This window comes from Aquila chrysaetos, chromosome 24 (genome assembly GCF_900496995.4).
Source record: "Aquila chrysaetos chrysaetos chromosome 24, bAquChr1.4, whole genome shotgun sequence".
In the NCBI taxonomy this organism is placed as follows: domain Eukaryota; kingdom Metazoa; phylum Chordata; class Aves; order Accipitriformes; family Accipitridae; genus Aquila; species Aquila chrysaetos.
The window spans coordinates 2,177,383-2,204,599 of record NC_044027.1 but is presented as its reverse complement, the minus strand read 5'-3'; the positions used below and the strand labels follow the sequence as shown (position 1 = coordinate 2,204,599).

General features: G+C 49.4%; 3 protein-coding genes across 7 annotated transcripts in view; all 3 read left to right on the top strand.

Annotated features, from left to right (window-relative positions):
• Positions 1-90: 90 nt before the first annotated feature.
• On the top strand, positions 91-8,738 carry LOC115335290 (complement component receptor 1-like protein). Its single transcript, XM_041119921.1, has 14 exons — positions 91-163; positions 2,601-2,783; positions 2,956-3,135; positions 3,330-3,512; positions 4,169-4,351; positions 4,524-4,703; positions 4,898-5,080; positions 5,382-5,606; positions 5,904-6,095; positions 6,350-6,449; positions 6,786-6,871; positions 7,828-8,022; positions 8,418-8,601; positions 8,702-8,738. The coding sequence occupies exons 1-14, from the start codon at positions 91-93 to the stop codon at positions 8,736-8,738; spliced, it is 2,184 nt and encodes a 727-aa protein (XP_040975855.1).
• On the top strand, positions 8,709-25,624 carry LOC115334971 (complement receptor type 1-like). The gene is made up of 31 exons (XM_041119708.1): positions 8,709-8,893; positions 9,065-9,164; positions 9,346-9,431; positions 10,002-10,196; positions 10,446-10,628; positions 10,978-11,157; positions 11,695-11,877; positions 12,029-12,211; positions 12,399-12,581; positions 13,200-13,391; positions 13,567-13,666; positions 14,359-14,450; positions 14,678-14,872; positions 15,252-15,434; positions 15,620-15,802; positions 15,954-16,136; positions 16,324-16,506; positions 16,783-16,965; positions 17,220-17,411; positions 17,664-17,763; positions 18,330-18,415; positions 19,165-19,344; positions 19,771-19,818; positions 19,985-20,167; positions 21,111-21,293; positions 21,599-21,781; positions 23,446-23,625; positions 23,857-23,886; positions 24,050-24,125; positions 24,398-24,482; positions 25,180-25,624. Exons 1-30 carry the CDS (start codon positions 8,830-8,832, stop codon positions 24,477-24,479), a joined length of 4,374 nt encoding a protein of 1,457 aa, XP_040975642.1. The 5' UTR covers positions 8,709-8,829; the 3' UTR covers positions 24,480-24,482; positions 25,180-25,624.
• Positions 25,625-26,044: 420 nt separating this feature from the next.
• CD46 (CD46 molecule) overlaps positions 26,045-27,217 on the top strand; it is a 28,512-nt gene continuing 27,339 nt past the window's right edge. For 3 of the 5 annotated variants that reach the window (XR_003921321.2, XM_029999975.2, XM_029999974.2), the window contains exon 1: positions 26,045-26,213. Coding sequence is in view for 4 of the 5 variants with exons in the window: in XM_029999975.2 (XP_029855835.1) it covers positions 26,117-26,213 (97 nt within the window). In the remaining variant the exon portion in view is untranslated. The remainder of the gene's footprint in view (positions 26,214-27,217) is intronic. The other 2 variants (XM_029999978.2, XM_029999977.2) reach the window with 1 other exon arrangement.

Genomic DNA, 27,217 nt, shown 5'->3' with positions numbered 1-27,217 from the left:
TCCGCACGCGGGGGGTGGCGGAGGGAACTGGGGTGCCCATATCTTCCTGCAGGTCCCCCGGGAGCCGCAGTCTGCGCTGGGGACCGGAGCATGGTGCTCGCCTTCGCCCTCCGCCTCCTCGGCAGCTCCGCTTTGCTCCTGGCCACCGCGGCTGCGGCTCGAGGTAAGGGAGACCGGCAGGTCTGCGCTGCTGGGGCCTTCCTCCCATGGCCTTCCTCTTCCTCATCGCTGCTCTTCTCGCTGATCCTTTTGCTTTTCCCTGTGGAGGCAGATAGGAGCCCTGTGCTGGTCCCAGGTGGACCTTGGCATGCCAGATCATGAGCATGAGAGAGCCTCTGAGCTCCTCCGCTAATGAAAAAGACCCTCTGGGATAGCACCAGGGCCACCCTGTGCCCTTCAGCAGGAAAAGGAGTTATAACCTCGCTACGGGAGGCTATGGGGAGTCTTTCACAACCTGCCCAGCTTCTCGTAACAAGGGGCTTGACCTACATGTTTAAACTGCTGAAGTAAAGCTGGTTATGGATACAGCATCTTACAGCAGTGAGACAAGGAGCTTGTTGTAATTATAGATTGTGTTTGAGCTCTGGCAAGTTGAAACTTGCTGTGATAAACAGAAATGCGTTCGGATGAGGCAGGAGGGTAAAAAGGCAAACAAGACTGTGCTGTTCGGCATGTTCAGTCTGAAAGCCCGCAGGGGACGAAAGCCTGACAGGTAGCCCAAGGTGCCCTCTTGTTTGGGACAGGATAGCCAAAACCTACAGAAACTCAGCTCCATCACTGCAGTATGGTTTTGTTTACTCCTTCCTGTCTTGTAAGCGTAGGTGCTGCGACCTGGCTGCCCTGGCAAGTTTTGAGAAGTGTTTTGGTACTGTATGGAGAATACTTCTACCTATATCCTCAGTCATGTTAATTATTCACTGGCATCTTGAGAGACCAAAGGCTGACCCTCCTGCCTTGGCTAGCTGCTGTGACCCTTTACTTAGTAACCCAAAGGATATTACCAGCAAGAGGTGTTTCTTTTACCTTCTTTCTATGTTCCCACATCAAATATTTGCCTAGTGAACAAAAAGCTACTTCCCTGTGGGTTTGGTTCTGAACGTCTGCCTGCCTGCCCGCCTCTCTGCATCCCTGCCTCTCCATCTCTCTCTCCAGGGGTTCAATGCAAACAACCCCCCGGTACCCCTGGAAGCACACCAGCAGGTTCACAGGTGGGTGCTGTAAGGTGCAGCAGAGGCTTCGCCCTCGCTGGCGCGGGTCCGTTCCTGCACCGTCACGGTGGTCCTGTGGACAGTGTGGCACGGCAACCCCAGCCCACGCTCTGCACCTCTGCCCGGCTCTCTCGCAAGGCCCCTGGTAGTACAGACCCCCGGACTGCAGTCAGGTCGGTCCTGGACGGTCCTGCCAATGTTTCCCCGGGTCAGATCGGACCCAGGGGATGTGCTTCCCAGCCCGTGGGTTAGAAGCATGCAGGAAGGCCGTGAAAGGCTCTTGACCTCACCAGGTGATTGACATGAAATCCTGGGCACCCAGTTCTTGCCAGCTGAGGAAGCAGCGGGAAGGAGTCCTGCAGCCCCCGGGGCACCCGCTGCAGCCTCCGCCGCATCCCATCGCTCCGGGGTCAACAGGCTGCGTGGACACCATCAACACAGCAACCACCACAGGCAGGAACAGCTTGAGAGCTTTGTAGGTAAACAACGTTTTATTTCTCTCTCTTTTCCAGCTACCCAATGCCTGTTCCCACGCGTCCAGTATGGGAGGAGAGTATCCGCTACTCGCTATATCTACAGGACCGGGGACACCGTAAGCTTCATGTGCAACACAGGGTACACCTTGCAGGGCTCCCGCACAAGCACGTGCCAAGCTGACTTCAGATGGAACCCACCTCTGCCAGTGTGCAAAAAGGGCAAGTGTTCCAGCGCGCGGTGACAGCCATGGGGGAAAGCTCCCTCTTGCGTCCTTTCAAATTTGGTGGGAAAGCAAAGCTGGGATGCATCTGTCCTCCTCGCTTCTCTTCTCAAATGAAAGTGCTGCCAGCTTGGCTCTCAGAGAGACAGAAATGGCTCAGAAGAAATGAGTCGGGGTGGGACATGGGGACGGCTGCAGCCTGCCCTGTCTTGAGCTCTGAGAGGGATGGGGTGAAGTTAACCCTGGGGCTGAGCTGCTGTGTAGCAGGAGGCTGTAACCTCCCCGGCAGAATCAGGAGCCGTAGGCCAGCCGCAGGGATGACGCTATCTGCTGCTCCTGGGGGATTTCTGTGACTTTGCTTGTGGTCAGGTGTGGGATGTCTTCATCTTCCTCCTGGATCAGGAAGTAATCATAAATTCTTGCTGCTCTTGCAGCTTCCACGTCAATGTGCATCTTCTGCCAAATCCCATGATGTGCCTGTGAGTTCTCCTGCTGGGACTCTCGTTATTAGTAATAACTTCCTCTGGCTGCAATGCGATTGTAATCATATTGCTCTTGTACTTTTTGTTAACTAATACTTTGGAACAAAGACTGAGCAGAATTCAGGATCTTACCCTGATATTACAAAAACAGTCCTAGTAGCACACAAAAGGGCAAACAGCTGACCCACAGGGCAATTTCTTTTCCCTCTCCAGAGGTGACATGTCCTCGGGTACCAAACATTGCTAACGGGCTGCACAGCGGACAGTCCTTGACCAAGTTTTCCGTGGGAGTGACCGTGTACTACAGCTGCAAGGATGGCTACGCGCTGGTCGGGAACGTGTCCATCAACTGCACGGAGACCGGGGTGTGGAGCAGGCCCCTGCCCCGCTGCGAAGGTGGGTGGATGCTTCACTGCTCGGTGTGGGGCTGGCAGAAAGGATGCTGCATACTCTGGTTGTAGGAACAGTGCAGACATGTTTACAGCAGTGAGGAGAAGGGAGGGGGCTGTGTGTGCAGGATCTGGCCCATGCATTGAAGTGTAAAGGATGCTGTCCACACTCCCCGCAGCAATCGGCTGTGAGATACCCAAGGTGCAGAACGGGAAGGTCCATGGGCTGCAGAGCACCTACAAAGCTGGACAGACTCTGTACTTTGACTGCGACACCGGTTACGCCGCAGAGGACACCTACGAGACTCAGTGCCAGCCGGGGGGGATCTGGGATCCGCCGGTGCTCATCTGCGAGAAGGGTGAGTGCGGGTGCCCGCTGCTTCCCCAGGGGTAGCCCTGCCTGGCCGGGTGCTCCTTGCAGGCAGGAACAGCGTGTGCAGGCAGAGCCGTCCCTGCGATGGGCTTTAACCCATCAACACAGCATCACGCTGACTCCCTTCCCCTTGCACCCTGTTCTCTGGCTGACTGAAGACTTTCTGTCTCCCTCTTGCAGTCCAACCATGCCCCATGCCTCCAGAGATCACCAATGGAAATCACAACGGCCAAGGCAAGGCATTTTTTACCATGGGAACGTCTGTAACGTACACCTGTGATCCCGGCTACTACCTGGTTGGAAATGCCGTTGTGTTTTGCAAAGCATCAGGGAGATGGAGCCAGCCCATCCCTCGCTGTGAAGGTGCGTCTGTGGTCTGTCCCCTCGGGTGAGAAGCTCCTAGTGTGGCTCTGAGCACAGGGGACACCCTGAGCGCTGTCGCTGGGCCCTTCAGTGAGGGATTCAGTTCCTCTTTAATGAAGTATACAGTTTTATAATATGTATAGAATAAGCTTACATCTGTGAATTTTGAGCTAGGTATTTCTATAACTGTGGCTGCATGTGCCATACCTCTCATGCTGGGGCTGGATGCTGGTGACCCCACAGTGTATGTCTAGGAGCTGGTACATCACTTCACGTGAGACCAAGCGCAAAGGGGTGTCTGGAGCCAGCACCCTCCTCCGGTGCTGCGGCAGCAGCCCGGCTGCAGCATGCCCACGGCGAGCCAGCCGGTGATGGTGCTGGGGACCAGGCATGGGCATGGGGTGCGACACAGCCCTTGGGGGGAGACCAGCTGGATTTTTATGGATCAATTCAACCTTCTTTGTCAAGAAAAGTCAGAAGAGAGACAGAGGACACAAAGGCTGGGTGTCAGGACAGATCCGGCAGTACCTGGGGGGTGAGCCCCCTGCCCTCCTTTGCTTTCCCCCATGTCTGATGTGCAGGAGGTTTGAGTTGAGCTGTCTCTTGGGCATCGCCTCTCCCAGACACTCTCATGGCCTTTTCCCCTCCCTCTCCAGAGGTGACATGTCCTCAGCCACCCAACATTGCTAACGGGCTGCACAGCGGACAGTCCTTGACCAAGTTTTCCGTGGGAGTGACCGTGTACTACAGCTGCAAGGATGGCTACGCGCTGGTCGGGAACGTGTCCATCAACTGCACGGAGACCGGGGTGTGGAGCAGGCCCCTGCCCCGCTGCGAAGGTGGGTGGATGCTTCACTGCTCGGTGTGGGGCTGGCAGAAAGGATGCTGCATACTCTGGTTGTAGGAACAGTGCAGACATGTTTACAGCAGTGAGGAGAAGGGAGGGGGCTGTGTGTGCAGGATCTGGCCCATGCATTGAAGTGTAAAGGATGCTGTCCACACTCCCCGCAGCAATCGGCTGTGAGATACCCAAGGTGCAGAACGGGAAGGTCCATGGGCTGCAGAGCACCTACAAAGCTGGACAGACTCTGTACTTTGACTGCGACACCGGTTACGCCGCAGAGGACACCTACGAGACTCAGTGCCAGCCGGGGGGGATCTGGGATCCGCCGGTGCTCATCTGCGAGAAGGGTGAGTGCGGGTGCCCGCTGCTTCCCCAGGGGTAGCCCTGCCTGGCCGGGTGCTCCTTGCAGGCAGGAACAGCGTGTGCAGGCAGAGCCGTCCCTGCGATGGGCTTTAACCCATCAACACAGCATCACGCTGACTCCCTTCCCCTTGCACCCTGTTCTCTGGCTGACTGAAGACTTTCTGTCTCCCTCTTGCAGTCCAACCATGCCCCATGCCTCCAGAAGTCCGCAATGGAAATCACAACGGCCAGGGCAAAGCATTTTTTACCATGGGAACGTCTGTAACATACACCTGCGATCCCGGCTACTACCTGGTTGGAAATGCCGTTGTGTTTTGCAAAGCATCAGGGAGATGGAGCCAGCCCATCCCTCGCTGTGAAGGTGCGTCTGTGGTCTGTCCCCTCGGTGGGAGCTCTGAGCTCCCACACTCAGAGCTAGTGTGGCTCTGAGCACAGGGGACACCCTGACGGTTACAACCAGATCATCAGAGAAGGTTAATCCCATGTAAAGGGTTGCATGGTATAAATTAATTTCAAGCCCTTCTATTGTGAACATGGGGCTGGGGAGGTTTATGTAGAAGTCATGTTGATTTTGTTGTTGCAGTATTAACAGCCTGTGGGTTTTTTGTTTTGTTTTGTTCCGACTCCTTTTGCACATCACTTCTGTACATCATCATTTCCAGTGACTGTCTGCGTAAATCCAGATATAGAGAATGGATGGCAAGTTGGTGGTCAAGGACTTATCTCCGCACCTGGACAAATGGTGACATTTCAGTGTTACACTGGTTACAGCCTGCAAGGCAGTGCTAAGATCTTCTGCCAGGAGGATGGCAGCTGGCACCCTCCTGTTCCCGTCTGCAATAGACTGTACCATTACCAGGAGTTCTCAAACAGGCCTGGACTTCCAGGTAAATCATGACATACCTGCCTTGGGGTACACTACTATTTGATGTCCCCTAACCCCATTAAAAAAATGTGGTTAAACCCCGTGGTGGAAGATTTATCTATGTCCTGGGAATAAGAACCTGGTCTTCTGGAATCCTTTGGTAAAACATGTTGTGTTTGTTTAATAATGGCTATATTAATCAAAATAAACAAATTTGCAAGGCAAACCAAACACCCTTCCTTGTAACAGTGTTCTTCCTGTGCTTGCACCCGGTATGCCTGTCCTGCCTGATTCTCATGCTTGTTTTCTTTCTCAATAGGTGGTTGTGGTGCTCCTACAAGGTTACACTTTGCTGAGCTAAACGAGGAGCATAAAAATGAGATTGATTTTTCTGTTGGGAAGACTGTGCAATACACTTGCCGACCTGGATACACTAAACACCCAGGAATGTCACCTACTATTACATGCCTTGAGAGCGGAGTGTGGTCAGAAGCACTAGAGTTCTGTAAAAGTGAATAGCTCCTTGATTTGGTGTCCGTTGTTCAAGAAGGAATAAGTGCTAGGTTCTGTCCATGCTGCAAAAACCTTAATGTTATTCTGGTATTCAAATAGTATGTGACTAGTAAAGCCATGTAACTTTATGCTATTCAAAACCCATTTGGGGATAAGTGGAAATGTGGACAGGTTACTGGAGTCATAGTTGTATCTGTTGTACCATGGTATAAACAGACAGAAGCCTAAAATGAGGGTTTTTTTCTCCCCCAGGGAAACAATGCAATCATCCTGGTGAACCTGTGAATGGGAAAATTGTTTTCCTAACAGATCTCCTGTTTGGGTCAACAGTGCTCTACAGCTGTGAAGAAGGGTAAGTCCTGGTTTTGGCCACTGCTTAAAAGAGCAAGGAGAGATGTATTAGGTAAGTCTCCCTTTTTCCTCCTATTCATTCATTCCCAATAAATGGATTCTATACGGAAGCCACTGTATAGAGTTCTGTACCTATATAACACATAAGGTGTTCACTATCTTATGTATACATGTATATACTAGAAAACTGGTCAGGCAGAGCTAGGAAGGGAACTTCTCCTTCAGGGCCACAGCCTCGCTGTCAGCAGGGCTGATCACACCATCCGGAGTGCTTAGGAGGAGGTAGTAACTCCAACTGAAATGACTTGGGATGAATGTTCAATCCTTTTAACACCAGGCACAGGTTAATTGGACAATCCAGCAGACGATGCGAGATCTCTGGTGGACATGTTGCATGGAGTGGTGACATTCCCACTTGTCAGCGTAAGTAGCTTACAGCTCTGGAGGCTTGCATGGATTCAGTAAATATTTTCCAGCAGAGACTCCTGAATCTTTCCAATCAAAGCTTTCACAGGGAATTTCTGTGCTCTCTGGGCATGAAAAATACCAGAAAGTTTTGATGTCATAAGAAAATGTTCTGGGAAAAGGTGTAAGATCTCAAAGCTTAATGGATTATAGGAAGCAATGTCTCAGCCAGAGCTTTTTCAGCAGTGCTTAGGTATCCTGTCTCTGACTAACATCACAAGCCCATTACAAGAGATGAAGGGAAAATATTATCTTAATCTTAAGGGTTGTTATTGTTAGACACAGAGAGACCAAGGCTCAACCTCAAGGAGAGGCAGAGCGCTGTGGGAGGGCCAGAAGGGGAATCCCAAAGTCCCAAAGTCTCTTTCACTCCGAGCACAGATAACTGGCGTGTACATGAAGAGCTGCTGGGCTGCACCTCAGCAGTTACACCCAGGTGTTTGCTGATTAAGTAGTGTTGCTGATTAGGTGACAGTCTCATAGGAAGAAAGAAACATACTGGTACATTCTGAGATTTTAAAGCATTTTACAGCTTCTCCAGGTACATATTAACCTAAAGCGACATACAGATTGCTGCCTGTGCATGCTTTTGCACTCTGTGCAGCTGAAAAAACAGGATTGTACACAGGCAATGCAAAATAAATATTTGCTCTTTTATTTCTTAAACAGTAGAAAAGATAAAGCATGTAGGTGTTTCCTCCATAGAGGTTTGTCTTACTGGTCTGCTTTCTAACTGTCATAGAAATTGCTGGCCAGGGAGATAGGATCCAGTTGCCTACAAGGCCTCACCTAGAAGGTCACTTCATTGCAGTTACTCCATCTCTAGGACAAGTGTTTATGGTCCACAGACTGAGGGATTTCAAGTCCTTTGGTGCTCCTGTTGAATTTAGAAGCCTTGTTCTGCGCCTCTGCAGGTATCCCTTGTAAGCCGCCTCCGGACATTCCCAATGGGAAGCACACGGGCAGGCTGCTGGATGAATTCTACTTTGGCACATCTGTAACATACACCTGCAACCGCGGGTACCCGCTCCATGGAGAGCCCTCCATCTACTGCACCACCCGGGATGGGAAGAACGGCGAGTGGAGCGGGCCCCCCCCGCAGTGTGGAGGTAGGGTTGTGTGTGCACGTGTAAATACTCGAGTGCAATCCTCCCGGCCCTACTGCTTCATGTTCGGAAAGACTAGGAAACCTCCAGACAATTGCACTTCTTGCCCAAGTGCCTGCTAGGGGAGGATTTGCAAGGGGGGGATTTGCAGCTGAGGCCAGGCAGAGGGGAGGAGGCTGGAGGACCACCCGCTGCCTCCAGCATCCCCGGCCTCACCTTTCAGCTTGGGTCTCTCCCTCAATGTTTGACATTGCTGGATGCAGGCAGTACATCTTCTATGGGAAAATTATTTTCAGACTTGTGTCTTAAAAGGAATTGGAACCCTAAGTGGCTTTGCGGCTGCACGGCACTGCACTCTGCGTAAGGGCCTGTTTTGAGGACCTGCACTTCTTTTCCAGAGGCAAGATGTCCTGTCCCGCAGGTCCAGAATGGGAGAATAGTGTCTCCTAGGACTGCTTACACACACAAGGACACCATTGCCTTTGAGTGTGAACCAGGCTATGTTCTACACGGCCACAGAGTGGTACAATGCCAACTAAATAACACCTGGGAGCCACCCGTGCCAGTCTGCGAGCAGGGCAAGTGTTCAAACAGCACTCTGAATGTTAACCTTCCCGCTGCTCTCCAAAATCTGCTTTTTCTTGACTCTTTAACAACTGGGCTGGCTTATCTTTCTTGGTAGCTGGCTGCAATGCACCTACCAGACTGGTGTTTGCTGAGCTGAAGAAGCCGTACAGCAACCAGACCGTCTTCCCCGTGGGGAGCACGGTGGAATACGTGTGCCAGCCTGGGTATGCCCAGCACCTGGGGATGTCGCCAGCCATCACGTGCCTTAGGAATCGGACATGGTCTGGGGCGCTGGAGTTTTGTAAAAGTACGTCCTGCAAGTGCTGAAACACATATAGTGTCCGGCTTGGCTGGATTTTCACATTTTTCTAGCTTTCTGGATTTCTGTACTTTATGCAGTCTGCTCTCTGTGTTAGCATCCCTGGCTGGGATGTCAGTGAGCAGCCAAGGACTAATGGTGGCTGGCATCCCCTTCTAGGGAAACAATGTGCTAACCCAGGGGATCCGGAAAACGGCAGAGCTGTTGTCCTGACGGACCTCCTCTTCGGGTCCAAAGTTAATTACACTTGTGACAAAGGGTGAGTCTTGCGACTAGCTGAATTCAGCTGCCAAGTGAGAGTGAAGCAGATTTTCAGCTTACATGAAGGAACATAGTTCCCACATCAGAAGTCTTGGCTGACATGTACAAGGGTTGTAAAGAAATCTCAGGTTTCTTAATGTAAATTAATAAATTAATTAATAAATGTACTGTGACTCCAGGTACAAGTTGATTGGAGGCTCTCAGAGAACATGTGAGATCTCTGGCACACGTGTCTCGTGGAGTGGAGATGCTCCTGTCTGCCAGCGTAAGTAGGCCACAACAAATGGTCCTTGGAGATAGCTTGCAAGAGAAAGCGGCACATCTTTCAAGACAAAGATTTTATTGCAAAAGATTTCTCAAGTCACTGTATGCATATACCTTTCATTTATCTTTTCTTTTTTTGTTTGTTTTCGATGCTTCTGAAAATGTTTCCAAAGGTCTTTTATTTATCCTGGTCCAAACTGGGAAAACCATTAATATTTTAAACTCCCTGTTACTGGGGTAAGTATTTCTCACTAGTCATGTGTAGAAATGGTGTGGCCAGTCTCTCCCTGCGTGTGTCACTGATCATTATGGAAACGGAGGTAGGAATTGTCCCACCACCTCCAGACATGGGCAGCAAGGAAGTGACTCACAGGAGGGCACAGGTTATCCTCCCCACATGTGATTTTTTCCATACAAGGTTTGTCTCTGGATAATTCATTGCATCCAGAGAGCATCACTGCTGAGATGGGTTCACCCCTGTCAGCTCCCTTCCTGGGCAGCGTGTGTGTCCTGCAGACCCCGGGTGCTGCTGCAGCGCTGATGCTAAAAGCCACCTCGTACATGCCCGCAGGTATCGTCTGTGATCCGCCGCCGGACATCCCCCACGGGAGACACAGCGGGCAATCGATGGACACCTTCTCCTACGCGGATGTGGTCACCTACACCTGCGACGCTGGTCACCTGCTGGCCGGAGAGCCCTCCATCTTCTGCACCACGGCGGACGGGGAGCACGGCGTGTGGAGCGGGCCACCACCGCGGTGCGGAGGTAGGGCTCTGCGGTGTGTGGGCGTCCGTCCCCACCGGCGAGATTCGGTTGTGAGTAGCAGAAAGAATGACCGTGGCTGTGGTGGGGGCTGCGCCCACTCATAGGAAGACAGCTAACATGACAGATATGTATTCAAAGGAGTTAATGGAATTAATTGTCTTCCTCCTTTTGTTTTTGAAGGTTGGATTTTTAAAGTTTTTTTTCTTGCCCTGTCCATTTTTCTTATCTGCCTTTCCTTCTCCTTTGCAGAGGTGAAGTGTCCTCCCCCTCCAGCCATTGCCAATGGAAAGCACAGCGGCCAGCCCTCGGACACCCACCTTCCAGGCACAGCTGTGCAGTACACCTGCTGGGACGGCTACTCCCTCATCGGGAACGCCTCCATTAGCTGTACCGCTGCGGGAACGTGGAGCCGGCCCCGGCCCCGATGTGAAGGTGTGTTTGTGTTGGCTTCTTTCACCTTTCCCCAGGCCCTTTCTTCCTTCTTGGCTCTCAGTCTAATCGCTGCAGACCAAATCTCCAGTGAGAGGCAGAAACCAAAGGTCCCACAGGCAGGAGGAGCTCCATCTGCCTCTGTGGATTTCCCTTTTTGTCCCCCAGTAAGGACAGACTCTCAGCAGCTGTTGAATAATGGTATTTTGTCTAAGAATAAGAGTCAATAATGTTGACATGCACATGAGAGTGATGGCAAGGTTCAGCAGCAGGTACTGCCCCTGGTCAGTGTCCCTCCACACCCAGGGTGGGCTTCATGTCCCCAGTGGTGCCTCATGCTCTTCACTTCCAGCAACCGGCTGCAAAAGACCAGAGATCGAGAACGGAAGAACGACCGGGCTGGAGACCGTGTACAGACTCGCAGACACCATTGTCTTCGAATGCAATTTTGGTTACGCCTTGAAGGGCTCTCAAGAGTCTCAGTGCCAGTTTGGGGGCACGTGGGACCCTCCTGTCCCCATCTGTGAAAAGAGTAAGTGTAATTGAGGCGGTGGTGGTAGCTGATTTCTTCTGAACCACTGCGTGACTGCACCTGGCAGGGTGCAACTCCCTCACATTGGAGTAATGGGGCCACTCTCCAGGACTGGAAAGGAAAAACATGCACATATCTGTCCTCCTGTCTTCATAATCCCCATTCAGACCCCTGTTATGTAGGGCTTTTATCTCTTTAAATGAATCCACAAAGAGACAGCGAGCCAGGCTGGTGTCTGATCTTGTTCACAACCACGGAAAGGCTAGAGCAAGCTGTTAGGGCCACAGATGGAAACTAACCTCTGTAAATGCCTAAATAGTGAGAAATTATCATTCTTAATGTCAATAAGCTTGAAAAACATGAAGGCTGGAAGATAAGTGAGGGTAGGATGGAAACATACTTCAAACAGTGACAGCCCTAGCTATTTGGGAAAAGTTTATGGGAAAGAAAGAAGTTAAAAGGCAGCCTTACCCTACAGTGGGTGTTTGTGGTACCAGCTCTTCACCAGTTAGTTATGACTTTTTCCCCTCCTTGTAGTGCTACAGTGTCCTTCTCCTCCAAATATTAAAAATGGCCAGTATGAGAACAAGGATGTGAAAGTGTTCATCCCTGGAGTATCAGTGAAGTACTACTGTGACCTGGGGTACGTCCTCACTGGGAAAACAACAGTTTCTTGTCTGACATCTGGAACCTGGAGCCTCCCTTATCCCCGGTGCGAAGGTGAGCTGTGAATGCTGTTACCCATAGAGAAAAGGGAGACCATCGTGGTCGCACAGCCTTCCCTGAATTTTGACCTCACAAAACCAAAGGGGGAACCCCGAGCTCTGGCAGCCGCTTCCCCAGCCCATGCTCTGCCGCTTTTCGCTTCCAGTGATCACCTGCATAAGCCCCAACATCCAAAATGGAGAAGTGGCTGAAGGACGGAGCGCTGCGTACCGTCCCGGGGCCAACGTCACCTTCCAGTGCCACCCGGGCTACGTGCTGTGGGGCAGCCGTGGAGCCAAGTGCCAGCCCGATGGCCGCTGGGCGCCTGCTGTCCCCACCTGTGAGCCAGGTGGGTGGGGCACATCGGGGATTCAGAAGGAGGATGCTTAGGGCCAGGCTCGTGCTGGAGGGGCCCTGAGCTCGTGCTCTCTGCCTCGCTTGCGTCGCTCCAGGTGTGGCAGTCTTTTGGTGTGTTACACGTGCTCCTCCGTTGGGCTAAACCACTAAAACGCCTTTCTCTGCTCCTGCCCTGTTAGTGCTGCCGTGTCCTCCACCTCCCGTCATCGCCCACGCCACGCACAGCGCGGAGCTCGGGGCAAACTTCACCAGCGGCATGTCCGTGAGCTACAGCTGCCAGCCCGGCTTCTCCCTCCTCGGAGACCCCTCTGTCTCGTGCACGGCCTCGGGGAACTGGAGCCTCCCGTACCCACGCTGCGCAGGTGGGGCCGGCTGCTGCCGCGGCTGCCCGTGCACCCGTGGCTGGCTGAGCATCCGTCCCGTGCTCGGCTGATGCTGGAGCAGGCAAACCTGCCAGCCCGCAGAACTGGCGTGTGGGGAGGGGGCAACTGCACGTCCAGTGACGCCCAGGGCTCCAAGCGTGCTTCCAGCACATGCAGGACGCTGCTGTGTTCGCTTTGGCGGCATTGGGAATAACCTGGTGGCATTGCTAAAGCCCGTGGTTTCCTGCAAGGAGACGGTCTTGGGTGTTCTAATTTCTGAAATTGCAGATTCCTGCACTCTACAGCCCAAAGATGACACGCTGTATGGTGGCAGCGCTGCAGTGTAGGATGTGCAGAGTGTGGAAACACCAGACTGACTAAACTGGTTTTTTGGAGGCGTTGTTTTAGTTTGGGGGTTTTCTTTTAAGAGCGTATAAATTAGGTGCATGTGTCCTTACATACTAAGTAAGTGCTAATTTATGTAGACAAATGTCAGAATACATAGAAGAGATATCAATACCTTGGGGTTTGTAACAGTGCCTACCAAAGCCCTTGTTTCTCTTTAGCTGCATTTCACAGCCAGGATGTATTTCTCATTTGCGTTTTTTTTCTTGGCAGCTGGCTGTGGGACACCAACAATATTTTCGTTTGCTGAGCTAAACAAGGAGTATAAAAATCAGACTGTGTTTCCTGTTGGGAAGACTGTGAAATACACTTGTCAGCCTGGATACGTGAAACATCCACAGATATCACCAACTATTATGTGTCTTGAAAATCAAACGTGGTCTGAAGCCCAGGAGTTTTGCAAACGTACGTTTTGCAGATGCTTCTAGTTTGTTTAAACTGCAAGTGTGATGACTGAAGCCTTGTAATTTCTCCTTTCGATTCCCTCCTCTGGGGTGTTTGGGCAGACTCCTAGAATTAGTGTCCCTTTTCCTATAGCATTGAGTGAAAGGAGCTTAAAACCAGGTTGTCTTCTGCCCAGGGAGAAGGTGTGATCATCCAGGAGAACCGGAGAACGGCAGAGTTATCGTTACAACAGACCTCTTCTTCGGGTCAACAGTGAATTACACCTGCAATGAAGGGTGAGTCCTAGCCAAGCTCCTTCGCCTCACTGAGATGAAGCCGGCAACGCTTCTGCTCTCCCTGCAACTCACAGGCAATGCGTGTCTTCCCACAAGAGACCAGTGCTTGCAGCTCTGAGCTCAGAGCACCCCAGTGTTGCCTGCACAAGGCAGTGCTGGAGGAGAAACTGGAATTCTCAGGTGCTGAGAGAAACCAGAAATTATCCAAATGATCAGGGGAAACCTCAGAATCCTTTGGGTGGTTTAAAACAGTTCTGGCACTAAATCAATTCTGGTCTTCACAATGGTCTATTTTTAGTCCACATGGCAACAGAAATTGGAGAAGGGGATTTAGTTATAAATTTTTAAATGCCAATTAGAGGGCATGACTGCCTGAGTCTGGTTGTGTGGAGCGTATGGGAGGGAAAGGGGGGTTCATTTTGGAAGCTTTGGCTTAAATCAGGCGTCATTACAGTGGACTTTTCTAGAGGAGAGAAGGAAGAGGAGAGGGCACGGCAGCTCCCTGAGCACCCCAGGGATGTACTGCATGTGCTGACTGAGGGGACCTGGGGGGAGGTTCCCCATATGAGCTACGGTTCACAGCTTGAAAATAGCAGTATTAGATCACAACTAAGGCAATACTTGGTGGCTGTGGGAGATGCGATCTCCAAAGACAGTCCTGTAGTGACAAGAGTGACTTTGTTTGACCCCAGGCACAGGCTGGTTGGAGCATCCCAGCGGCAATGTGTGATTTCAAGCTCTGGGCCGCGGGTGAGGTGGAGTGGTGATGTTCCTGTCTGCCAGAGTAAGTATGTTGCGGCAGGAGCCGAACAGCCTGATAAGAAACCAAACACAGCACAAAAAGGTTGAGATCAGTGCTTTCCTTGGGAAAGATCTTCCAAGGCAAAGACAGAGAGCATCACTGCTGAGATGGGTTCACCCCTGTCGGCTCCCTTCCTGGGCAGCGTGTGTGTCCTGCAGACCCCGGGTGCTGCTGCAGCGCTGATGCTAAAAGCCACCTCATACCTGCAGGTATCGTCTGCGATCCGCCGCCGGACATCCCCCACGGGAGACACAGCGGGCAATTGATGGACACCTTCTCCTACGCGGATGTGGTCACCTACACCTGTGACGCTGGTCACCCGCTGGCCGGAGAGCCCTCCATCTTCTGCACCACGGCGGACGGGGAGCACGGCGTGTGGAGCGGGCCACCGCCGCGGTGCGGAGGTAGGGCTCGTCTGTCCCCGCCGGCGAGGCTGCGGGCAGGGCAGGGTGCACACAGGGACGTGCTGCGGAGCAGTGGCTGTTCACAAGGCAGGAGGGACCGGCGCACGACAGTGCCCTCATCGCCCCTGCTGCAAGAGCCCTTTGGCACTTGCTGGGGATGAGCGCACAGAAATAAGTGCTCCTAAGTCCAGAGGGTTGAAGTATCTGGATGGACTGTGGCAGTGAGCAGCAGCCGAGGGATACCTGTCCGATACTTCCCCATCTCTTACAGGCTGGCAGCTCTCAGCTGCAATGTTCCTTTGTACCATGTCACTCATTTTTCCATATTCCTCCTCCTTCTCACTAGTGACATGAGTTTGGTTTTGCCCTCTTCCCCCAGTGTCGCAGTGCTCTCACCCTCCAGCCATTGCCAATGGAAAGCACAGTGGCCGAGCCACGGCAGTTTTCATCAGCGGCATGTCTGTGAGCTACACCTGTGATCCTGGCTACGTTCTCGTTGGAGAGGCACAGCTTAATTGTACTTCTTCTGGAGCCTGGAGCGTCCCTGCCCCTTGGTGTGAAGGTGCCTTCGCTTGCCTTTTTCACTTGTGGATATGCCAGTAATACAAAGGGATTACGGGAGAAAAGAAGGGGAGAAAGTGAAAATCCATACTTGTACTTAGAGAGACTCAGTTCTCTAGGGCTAAGTGGGAAAACAGAAAACCCAAAAGCCCATCCTGTTCTCAGTGAAGATTTCCTTCCCTGCAGGGCGGCTGTGTCCCTCCCCATCGGAGATTGAACACGGCCAGCACGATGGCAAGGATGTGAAAATGTTCGTCCCTGGAAAGTCTGTAAATTACAGCTGTGACCCCGGCTATTCTCTTATTGGAAAAACAACTCTATACTGTACAGTCAATGGAACCTGGAGCCTCCCTTATCCCCGGTGCGAAGGTGAGCTGTGAATGCTGTTACCCATAGAGAAAAGGGAGACCATCGTGGTCGCACAGCCTTCCCTGAATTTTGACCTCACAAAACCAAAGGGGGAACCCCGAGCTCTGGCAGCCGCTTCCCCAGCCCATGCTCTGCCGCTTTTCGCTTCCAGTGATCACCTGCATAAGCCCCAACATCCAAAATGGAGAAGTGGCTGAAGGACGGAGCGCTGCGTACCGTCCCGGGGCCAACGTCACCTTCCAGTGCCACCCGGGCTACGTGCTGTGGGGCAGCCGTGGAGCCAAGTGCCAGCCCGATGGCCGCTGGGCGCCTGCTGTCCCCACCTGCGAGCCAGGTGAGTGGGGCACATCGGGGATTCAGAAGGAGGATGCTTAGGGCCAGGCTCGTGCTGGAGGGGCCCTGAGCTCGTGCTCTCTGCCTCGCTTGCGTCGCTCCAGGTGTGGCAGTCTTTTGGTGTGTTACACGTGCTCCTCCGTTGGGCTAAACCACTAAAACGCCTTTCTCTGCTCCTGCCCTGTTAGTGCTGCCGTGTCCTCCACCTCCCGTCATCGCCCACGCCACGCACAGCGCGGAGCTCGGGGCAAACTTCACCAGCGGCATGTCCGTGAGCTACAGCTGCCAGCCCGGCTTCTCCCTCCTCGGAGACCCCTCTGTCTCGTGCACGGCCTCGGGGAACTGGAGCCTCCCGTACCCACGCTGCGCAGGTGGGGCCGGCTGCTGCCGCGGCTGCCCGTGCACCCGTGGCTGGCTGAGCATCCGTCCCGTGCTCGGCTGATGCTGGAGCAGGCAAACCTGCCAGCCCGCAGAACTGGCGTGTGGGGAGGGGGCAACTGCACGTCCAGTGACGCCCAGGGCTCCAAGCGTGCTTCCAGCACATGCAGGACGCTGCTGTGCTCATTTTGGTGGCTTTGTGCATGCATATTCCTGCATATTAGTCTGTCCATGCCCTTTTTTCATTTTCTTTTGTCCCCTCTCTTTAGTGCTGCAATGTCCTTCACCTCCAAATATTGAGAAAGGAAATCACAACAGCCAGGACTTGGAATTTTTCACTACTGGCATGGTCGTAAATTACAGCTGTGACCCTGGCTACAGCCTCCTTGGAGAGGCATCGATTCACTGCACTGACTCTGGAAACTGGAGCCTCCCTCTTCCTCGCTGTGCAGGTACACTGTGGTTCCAACATGGGAGTTACGGATAGTCTGGGAATTTCTGTCATTGAAAGCCTGTAGGACTCATCCTTTCCCTTAGTCTTTCCAAGATTTTGAATCCTTCAGTCCTTCCCCTTTGTTTTCAGTTTTGCATGTAACCTTTTATCGTTTTGCTTGTAAGCTTTTATCTATGCATACTCAATATACATTTTAAAACCACTTTGTGTAGTTGATATCCCTATTTCTCCCTGTGGTTTTTTTCCTGATAGGTGGCTGTGGTGCACCTCCAAACTTAACCTTCGCTAAGCTAACTGAGGAATACAAAACTCTGACAGAGTTTCCTGTTGGACACACTGTGCGATACAGCTGCCAGCCGGGATACATGAGACACCCCGGAGTACCCCCAACTCTGACATGCCTCAAAAACCACACGTGGTCTGAAGCGCTAGCGTTCTGTAAAAGTGAATAGCTCAATCAGTTTGATGTTGGTTGTTGAAAATTGTCTAAGCTACATTTGTGGGTTTCTTAAAGCAATTCTTTAAAAAATGATTCATACATGGCTTCACTAGTCACATAGTTTGTGCAGCTAATGGCCTCTTAAAAAATCACATCTTTATTGGTGCCTAAATGTGGACAGATCCTTAAGATACCTTCTCATAGTGCCTTACAAAACTGCAAGAGAGGAGTTTAAACTCAGCCTTGTTCTTTCCCAGGGAAGCAATGTAAATACCCAGAAACACCAAAGAATGGCAGAGTTGTTGTTCTGACAGATCTCCTTTTTGGGTCAACTGTGAGACACACGTGTGAAGAAGGGTAAGTCCCATGCTGCCTTTGCTGACTCCATTTCTGAGCTCGGTGTTGGGCAACTTACAGTAAAGGCTCAGAGCCCACTACTCTGTGCGGGCCATTCTCCCACAGCAAGCCAGAATCTGTATTTTGGTTCCAGTTATGCCATAGTTGCCTGCTCAGGAAAGAAAGAGTCTCTCATTTTTCCCTGCCTGTGCTCAGTAGATTACTTTGCAAACTTGAGTTTCAGTCTGCCTTCTCAGATGGCCACCCAGCAGGAGCTGAGAGTGCAAGAAAGCATGTGCTGTGAGGAGGCTCCAGCAGTTTGGAAATCACTTGGGTCTGAGTCCCGATTTAGCACCTGACCAATCTAATCCACAGTAATTTGGGATCATTGCTGTTCCTCTTGGAGCTGGGAAGAAGGAACTTGGTGTCCTTCATTCCCATGTGTCAAACCAACAGAAACACCTCGGTGACCAGCCAGAATCGGGAGGCTGCGGAAGAAAACCTCTGGGGGTAGTGTCAGACTGGGAGTGCAAAATCCAAGCTGAATGACTTGGTATCAATTGATATTTCTTTCTGTGCAACTCCAGGCACCGGCTGGTTGGACATTCTCATAGGCGATGTGAGATTTTTGGACCCGATGTTGCATGGAGTGGTGTTCTTCCCATCTGTCAAAGTAGGTCACAACTAGATCTGGCCCAGAACTGCCAAACTGAATCCTTAAAATTAAAAATTGGCATTTCTTAAAATAACTAGAACCTTGAGGAATAAGACTTTTTAAGCATAATATTCCTCTAGGATTCTTTTGTTTTGCTTGCTTGTTTGGTTTCTTCTAAAAATCTTCCAGATGCTAGCTTTTGATCTTTCATAGTTATGTAGACTGGAGAGTTGTGAGATGCCTGCAGGGATTTGTCCCTTTTGTTTCACAAACATAAATAATAAATTGAGAAAGAAATGTGTCTTGCAGTAGAAGAGTGGGATACTGAGTAAAATTGAACTGGGATCTTCCAAATACTGTACATTTATCCAAATCACAAGGCTGTTTTGCAGGGTCTGATCATTGCAATTAGTCTTTCCTTCAGATGGAATTGCTTTGGAAGGCACGAGCTTGGTACAGTAAAGCAGTCATGAGAATGGCTAACAGCACTTATGGATTTCTACACCATTTAATATATTTATTGGAATGTATTTGCATTATTCTGTTTATAGACACAAAACTATTTTTATACATACAGTAATGTGGTAACTCTAGGGTACCAAAAGAAATTAAAAAGCCCTCAATTCTTGGAATTCTTCTTCTGTGATTCTCCAAGTACTACCTGTGAAACTCCTCTGAGCAGTGACACATTAAGGATGGACTTTATATGTGCATTAATTACAGCACATATATGGCTCCCTCTTTGAGATGATGAATTTATTTTTCAGAGGTGGTATGTCCAGTCCCACAGATCCAGAATGGGGGAGTATCTGTTCTTAAATATCGCTACACATACAAAGATACTGTAAGCTTTAAGTGCCATGAAGGCTTCACCTTGCGAGGCCATCGCACAGCCCAGTGCCAAGCTGATAAAACATGGGATCCACCTGTACCAGTCTGTGAGCAGGGTAAGTGTCAGTACTCTGACTTGATAGCATTGCAGATTCCTTCCTCACTGCTCCTACCCACCCACTGAAGCCAAAGATGGCTTTATTTTTCCTGTTTGCTCCAACAACTTTAAGGAAAAATCAGAAATTGTTCCTTTTATTTACACCTCTTGTCTCACACAGGGGATGAGCCAGGTTTTGGGTAATGCTGTAAGTATAAGCACAATTTGCACTTTTCTCACCCTGCTTGTTGCAATCCATAATTCACATTCTCTTCATTTCCTGAAAGTGAGAAATTTGGTAGTTTCATAGCAGGACACTGACTATCAGAGAGGAGTGAAATTTTTGCTGGAAATATAAAGGCAGGATGATAGAAAATGAAGGTAAATTTGTGCCTTGTACTTGCTCAACCAAATATGTATTTTAAACTCTTAATGCTGCATCTAGATGGAGTGGCAGAACACTATCATCATCCTGATACCACAACAAAGCCAGGTAGGTCTATTATAAGAAGAGGCAAGATTTACTAAACACTAAGTTGTCCTCCCAGCCTGTCCTGCTTTTTGCAGGCAAGAGGGGTAATTGCCCTTTTTCACTCTCTTGTTATCACCTTTTTCACAATTGAACATCACCTTCTCACCCTCTCCCTCTCCTCTTTCAGTAGTGAAGTGTCTGCCTCCTCCAAGCATTGCTAACGGGGAACACAGCAGTCATTTCTCAGACACTTTTGATGTAGGAGCACTTGTGCACTACCGCTGCAAACATGGCTTCTCCCTCATTGGCAATAAGACTGTTCATTGTACAATATATGGAGTCTGGAGCCGTCCCCTTCCTCGGTGTGAAGGTGTGTTTATGCTCTTTTCACTGAATCTTCTCAACTTTCTAAATGCATTAAACACATAGTGATATTTGCCTAAGGACTTGCTGAATGAAACAAGCTGTTGCTTCAAAAAACTCCACCACTACAGAAAGAATGAGGTCTACAGAAAGAATGAGGTCTCTGTGGACTCTGTGGTCTCTATCCCACACAAGATTCACAGTCTAAAGGTTCTTTATAGCCTCGCTGTCCACAGTTGGCTGTTTGAGCCCAAGAGTTGGGAATGGAAAAGCAATCAGGTTGGAGTCCCTCTATAGGCCTGGAGACATCATTACAATGGAATGCAACACTGCTGTTGTCCCAAAAGACAATCCCAGTGCCAGCCTGGGGGGCACATGGGATCCTCCACACCTCAGCTGTGAAAGAGGAAACCATGTGTTATCTGTCCTTGGATGGCTATCCTTTTTGACCTTATCACTCTTGGTCGTGTGATTTTAACATGTTTAGGAGGTGAGACAAATCCAGAGTCTAGTGTTCAGATCTGAAGATTCATCTATCCTATTTTATCCCATTCTTATTGCTGCAGTATCTGGTGCCTCAGTTTCTCAGTATGAACACGTTAAAAATGAGCTTAGGCCAGCTTTGCCAGCCGTAAGGAACCTGTATGGCTGTTGTAATAATATGGTCTTACAAGTGTGGAATTCCCATTATATATATGAACTAATCACACTTCTTATCTGATAAACCAGGAAAGATGATGCTGGGTAATGTTCCTTTGTGTAAGAAGAAATGTGTGTGGTGCCATATGCTTTATAGGTGATTTGGGGTGAACTGAGTGCAGGGGCTGGACAGGGCTGGCTCTGTGCGTTGGATTCAGTGCTGTGGGTGTAAGCGTACAGCCATCCACAGGTGTTCAAAAGTTTCCCCTCTTGCCTGTATGAGCTCTGTTTTGATCTGCACTTCTTTTTAGTGCTGCACTGCTCCAAGCCTGCAGAGATCGCCCACGGGTCTCTCAGTAGCCCAGCAAAAGTGTTTTTCACTCCTGGAACATCTGTAAGCTACATCTGTGAGCCCGGCTTCTCTCACATTGGGACAGCCTCCATTTATTGCACACAATCTGGAGCCTGGAGCCATCCTCCTCCGGTCTGTCAAGGTGTGTTTTGGTTGCAGAGAGCTAAGAAGAAAGGACATTTAACATGACTTGCCTTAGGGAAAGGTTTGTATAAGGACTAAATCCGAGTCCTTTACTACAGAATGTGTGATAAGAACAAGATCAAGTTTATACCCATTTCCAAAGCCTGATGGAGTTACAGGGTTACAAAATCAGTTGTTGAGTCTAGGTGAAGAAATTAAAGGGGAACTATCAAGGCTACAAAGGTACGGTGCCTTAGCTACTCTCTGGCAGTCCATCAGGATCCTCATGTCAACACTGTTGTTTGTGTCTCCCTGACTTTCCAGCTGTGAAGTGTCTCCATCCTCCAAACATCACCAATGGGAAGCTCAAAGGCAACATCTCTGACACTTTTTCCTATGGAGCATCTGTGTCCTACAGCTGCAATCCTGGTTATTCACTCATTGGGAATGCTTTCATCAACTGCACAGTGTCAGGAACCTGGAGCCAGCCTCATCCTCAGTGCAAAGGTGTGTTTGTACTTAGTTTGCTCATGTTTTTTGGAATTCACCACACACCAAGTGTGGTGGTGGCAGAACCAGATCTGGGCTGAGGAGATGTGCAGCCATGCTGATATACATATTTTACTTTGGGAAAAAATTAAATCTTCAGAGCGATACATGGGCCAGAATTTAAGCAGTAAAATCTTCTGCAGTGAACACTGAATTCCATCCCATTATTTTGCTTGGGAACCACTTTTATATCATAGCTAGACAGTGTTGATCTGTTTATTATGAATTTATCTACTCTGTGTCATCCCTGGGAAGAGTATGATATTGTTGTAAAGAAGCAGGACAGGAACCTCATGCTAAAAGTCCGAAGGATATGAGTACGATAGAGGCAATTCTGAAAGGCAGTCTTAATTCTTGCATGTTTTCCATCTCTGCTCTTGTTGCTATGAATGAGTTGCACACCAACTTTCCTCCATTAAAAGCTTTTTACTTTTAGTAGAAGAGGAGAAACTTCCCTTTTCTTCTCTTTTTGTGTGTCTCACTCCCCAGTTATCCCTAACAGGAAACAAAGGAAGTGATTATATCAGAAAAGTTGTCTCTGTTGTATGGTTTGTAGATTATATGTGAGCTTGCCTATTCCGTTCTCAGAAAATGCCTCTATATCTGTGACTTGGCACTTCTGTGTCACTCACTGTGAAGGTCAGTCATCAGGCAAACTTGCCTAACGGCAATTTCATGAATGTCACAAGATTCCTAATGTGGGTGTTCCTGCATGGAAAACTGGACATTCACCGGAATAAATTCATTACCCACACAGGGTGCTTCCTTGGTGGAGTTGCACCCACCTCAGTGACTCAAGAATTGAAACGCGCTTGGATAACAATGAGAGGAAATAACGTACCAAATGCTTATGTAAATAAGTCAGAGGCTACTTAAAGGAAGCAGTCTCACAGAAAAATTCTCCCTGCCATTCCACATTCTCGTGGTTTTGAAGTGTCCTTAGTAACTATTACGTTTGAAAGTAAAAATAAATATTAAAAGAACAGATATGAAACAAAGGCGAAAAGTTACACATTGATGTTACCCCTTTGGTCTCCACTGAGAACCTTCTCCTCCAGAATTCTTGGGCTTGGACTGTCAAAGGTGATTAGATACGTAAATTGAAGCAACTAACTCACTTCATTGAAATCAGTGGTATAAATAGCTTAGATGGCTGGACTAATAAATAAATTAACTATTGATAAATAATATGGCTGGTGACATCTTTTAAGGGCAAGGGACTTCTATGGACTAGAAGAGGGTTATAGGCAGTTGGCTTTAAAGCTCCCACTGCATTTTTCCCTGCATTCTTCACCTTTCTTCTCTAAATGTTTTGGTAGCCCAGTATCAGAAAAATCTCTTTCTCTGGCAGACTTCTCCCAAGGTACCCCTACCACACACAGTTTTCCATCTGCTGTATCAGTGTGGAGTAGCTGATCTGCACAGATTTTCACACGTGGGAGTGAAACACCCACCTTCTTCTGCAGCCACAAAGAAAGCAATTACCCTGTGGAATAAGAATTCATTCCTGATTACATTCAGAAAGAATTCAAGAACCGTGTCTTAAATAACCCACAGTTGTATTTCTTGTATTTTATGTTCCCTCTCATTGAATGTCCTTTTTTTGTTACTTCTAATTTCAGAGATCAGATGTGTATTCCCAGAAGTTCAGGGTGTTAAGAAAGCCATAAAAGGAAATACTTATCCCTCTGGGACTAACATCACTCTTGAATGTGAAAGTGGTTACACTTTGGAAGGCATCAGTCAGATTCAGTGCCAGGAGGACTTCAGCTGGGACCCCCCTGTACCAGCCTGTAAACTGAGTGAGTGAAATGTGAACGAAGGAAAGATCAAACAGAAACATGCAAATGCATTTTAAACATGCAAATGTCTTTCTGTATATATAAAAAAAGTATATAATGGTGTGTTTTTTAAGAAACCCTGCATTGTAGGCCTTAGCAGTAAAAGCTTTATTGTTAGTAGTGTATTAACTAGAGCTGAGAACATATTTTGTTAGAATAGTTTGCTGATTTCTCTTTTTCTCTTCCCTTCAGCATCACGCAAGTCTGGTTCAGTAGGCCTAGGTAAGCAGCTCAAAGATGGTTTTGTAGCCAGATCTTTAACTTTATGCAGTGACCTCAGTGGCACCATTTCCCTCTGCTTACTTTGCAGATGTGCCTCGTTATGTCTTTTGTGCTGATATGCTTTAAAACATACAGTGAGAGTAATACATCTTTTCTCTCTCAGGAGTCGCAGCTGCAGGAGTCCTGCTTCTCCTGGGGGCAGGCATTGTCTGGAAAATTATTTCTAAGCAGAAGCAAGGGTAAGGTGATCTTCTGGATGTTCGTTCATGTCCTTTGTTGCCAAGTCCCAAGTTTTATACACCTTATACAATTGGAATATTTTCCTGAGTGTGCCTGGGTCTTGTAATTTTGTATCTTCAGCTCATGCTTGCAAACTGTACAAGGCACAGCAACCTGGAATCGATGGTGTGGTTGTGTTGTTTTATTTCAAGACTCTCGTCCTAAAAGGAAACCTACCTGAGTGCTCTTTTACAAACCAATACAGTTCACTGTTTTCTTCTTTTTCACTTAGCTATTATCATACATATGAAAACTACAGTTACCAAACCCCTCTGAATGAGATTATGGAACAGAAATGTTCATGTGTTCCATAGAAGGTACGGATTTAGATTCCTCAACATAAAATATCGGTTATAGCTGCAAACTTGAGTTGTTCCAATATAGTAATTCAAGTAGAAAACTCCTTCCCCTCAATATTCTGGTAAGATGCTTTCTTTTGCTGACTAAAAGAGGTAGTTTTAAACATAATGTTTTTTTTAAACATCCTATTTTTCTTTCTGACACCACCCTCGATGAGTGTGTTACCTATTCCATAATCTGAATAGGTGGTGTTCACAGGTCAGACTTGCAGACTATGCCTTGCTTCTGACATAAAGCTGCTTTTGTTTTATGAGGATTATGGGAGAGCTTACTCTCTAAATAACTACGTTAACAGCAGTAGCATCAGAAAAGGACACTGAACTGGGCCTTTGGGTTTTTTTGCTTGCTTTTACACTTACTGCAATGCCATTTTTACTTATGGGTGAATCTACTTTCTATGCTGAATCTATTGCAGATAACAATGAATTTTCACTGTTAGCAGCACTCTGAACATAATCAGCTTTGCAAAATGGCACCTATAAACATTAGCCCTTTTTTTTTTGTTAAAGGCTGGTTTGAGGCAATTCCCCCTTTGAAACAATGCATTTCCCAGAGGTTCTCTCCTCCCACCCAGAGTTACGATGTAATCTCTAGACATCAGTGTGAAAAGAGGAAAAGTCTAATGTTAACGCCAGGATGTCATCTTTCTCCTAGGCTGAGCATCCGTGCTGCCGCTCACCAGGCATTAAACTTGTTCTCCGCACAGAGAGCGGCTGCAGGTTGCATGGAAGCGTTGCTCATGTCAAGACTGAAATTCTGTGGTGAAAAAAGCACTTTAGGATCAACGTTAATGCTCCTCCTGCTCCCACTAGTTACTGTAAGGATTTAACAAACGGCCCACAGTACAGGTGCTGTTTCAGAGGGACTCCTGTGCACTGCTGCTGTCTGATGAAGGATGTTTCCCGTCACGATCTGCAAACCCTGTTACCACAAGACCCACCAGAGCGTTCCTGCGCCTGTGTGGAAGTCACAGTTTGTTAAACAAAAGATTGTCTTAATGGCAACCGTATTCACATCTGTCTATTTCTTCCAGGAACGCTGCTTTGCGGTGTTCCTCTACAAACGCTTCACCCAATAAAAGCTGAATGTGGGACAGTAACTGCTTTAGGTTTTGCCTCTCCTTTGGCGTCCGGCTAGAGTTCGAAGCCTTTTTGTTTATTTTTAACACTGCTCTGCTGGGCAACAGGGGCGGTTTGTCTTTCAGGGGAGAGGCAGCCCCGCAGAGGGCTGTTCATCCCGGGGCCGGCACGCCGCCGCCTTTATTTTTAATTAGCCTTTGTCGCCGTTCCAAGCGCAGGAGCTGCGCAACTAAACGCCCTTTGAAGCTCCTCCTCTTTCGCCGGAGATGTAGGGGGGCACCCTGCCCAGGAAAGGATCGCGGCCTCTTCGCCCGCCCGGTTTCCTCAGGCCGCCCCCCCCGCCGCCATGTCAGCCGCCGCCTCCCCGCCCTTCCTGAGGGGCACAAAAGCCCCGCCGCGGCGGCGGCCCCCGCTGAGGGAAGAGGGCGGGTCGCGCAGCGCGCATGCGCCCCAGCGCGGCGCTGCGTCTGGGTTGACGCCTGAGTGTGGGGAGCGAGGAACGGTCCGCGGTTATGGGGCCGCCGCGCCGCCCGCCCGCCCGCGGCCCGGGTCTCCCCCTCCTCCTCTTCCTCCTGGTGCTGTCGTGGCTCGGTGGAACATGGGCTCAGGGTGAGGAACGGGCGCTCGCTCCCTCCCCGGCCCTCCATGGCGGGGGGGGGAGCTGAGGAGCTCGGGGGGCCCACGCCGAGTCCCCGCGGCCTCCCGTCCCCGAGGGCAGGCGGGAGGACGGAGGGAGCTCGGGCCCGAGGGTGGTGGTGGGCTGAGGGGGCGGCTTCCCGGGGTCTTGCTCGGCCGGTGGGGAGGGAGGAGGAAATGGGTTTAGGCGGTGGCGGAAACGGCGAGATTTCCGGGCGGTTTCTGTGGGGTTTTGGGGGCGAAAAAGCTGAGAGAACGGTTGTGTCGCAAGAACAGGCGTGCTGGCTTTGGTGCTGACGGGTGCCGGTTCTGACCCTGAGTTCGGCGTTTAAATTTCTTTTGTGGTTTGGTAAATCTCTAAACAATAATATAAATAGAGTGGAAAAGAAATTAGTAGGTATCGTCAGAATGGTGATGGCCTCTGTTGTGTGCAAGTCTTGCAAAGACTGAGCGGATCTTACATTTGTACCTAGATTGCAAGGTCTTGAATGTCTTTTTGTGAGTCCTCTAGCATGGAGGAGTTTTACATCTTCAGCATTAACCGCACCTCAAAATGTCCCTGGGTCTGTAGGTCTCTGTTGGGTTGTGTAGCTGGTTTTAACCCCCCTTTATGGTCTGCCAGGCCTTTTGCCTTACGAAAGAGAACTAACTATGCCGGTGTGGTTGGTCGGTTTGTTTCTCCTGCAGCAAGCTAAGCAGGCATTTTACTGCAGATGAGTATACAGTGAATTAAGTCACGTATTTAGCTACAAGAATAGAGCAGACAAAAAATATGAACTGGAAGGAAATGCATTGTCTGGGTAGAATGCTAAAGAACTTGAGAAAACAAATGAGTAAGTAACCTGTACTAGTGTGGAGTTGGACACTGGATGCAATTAAAATATAAAGTTAAAAAATTGAAACCTTGTTAAGTATACAGATAGCTCTGGCTCTTAAGAATGTCACCTCTTTGATTTACCAATGGGTCCTTAAAAACT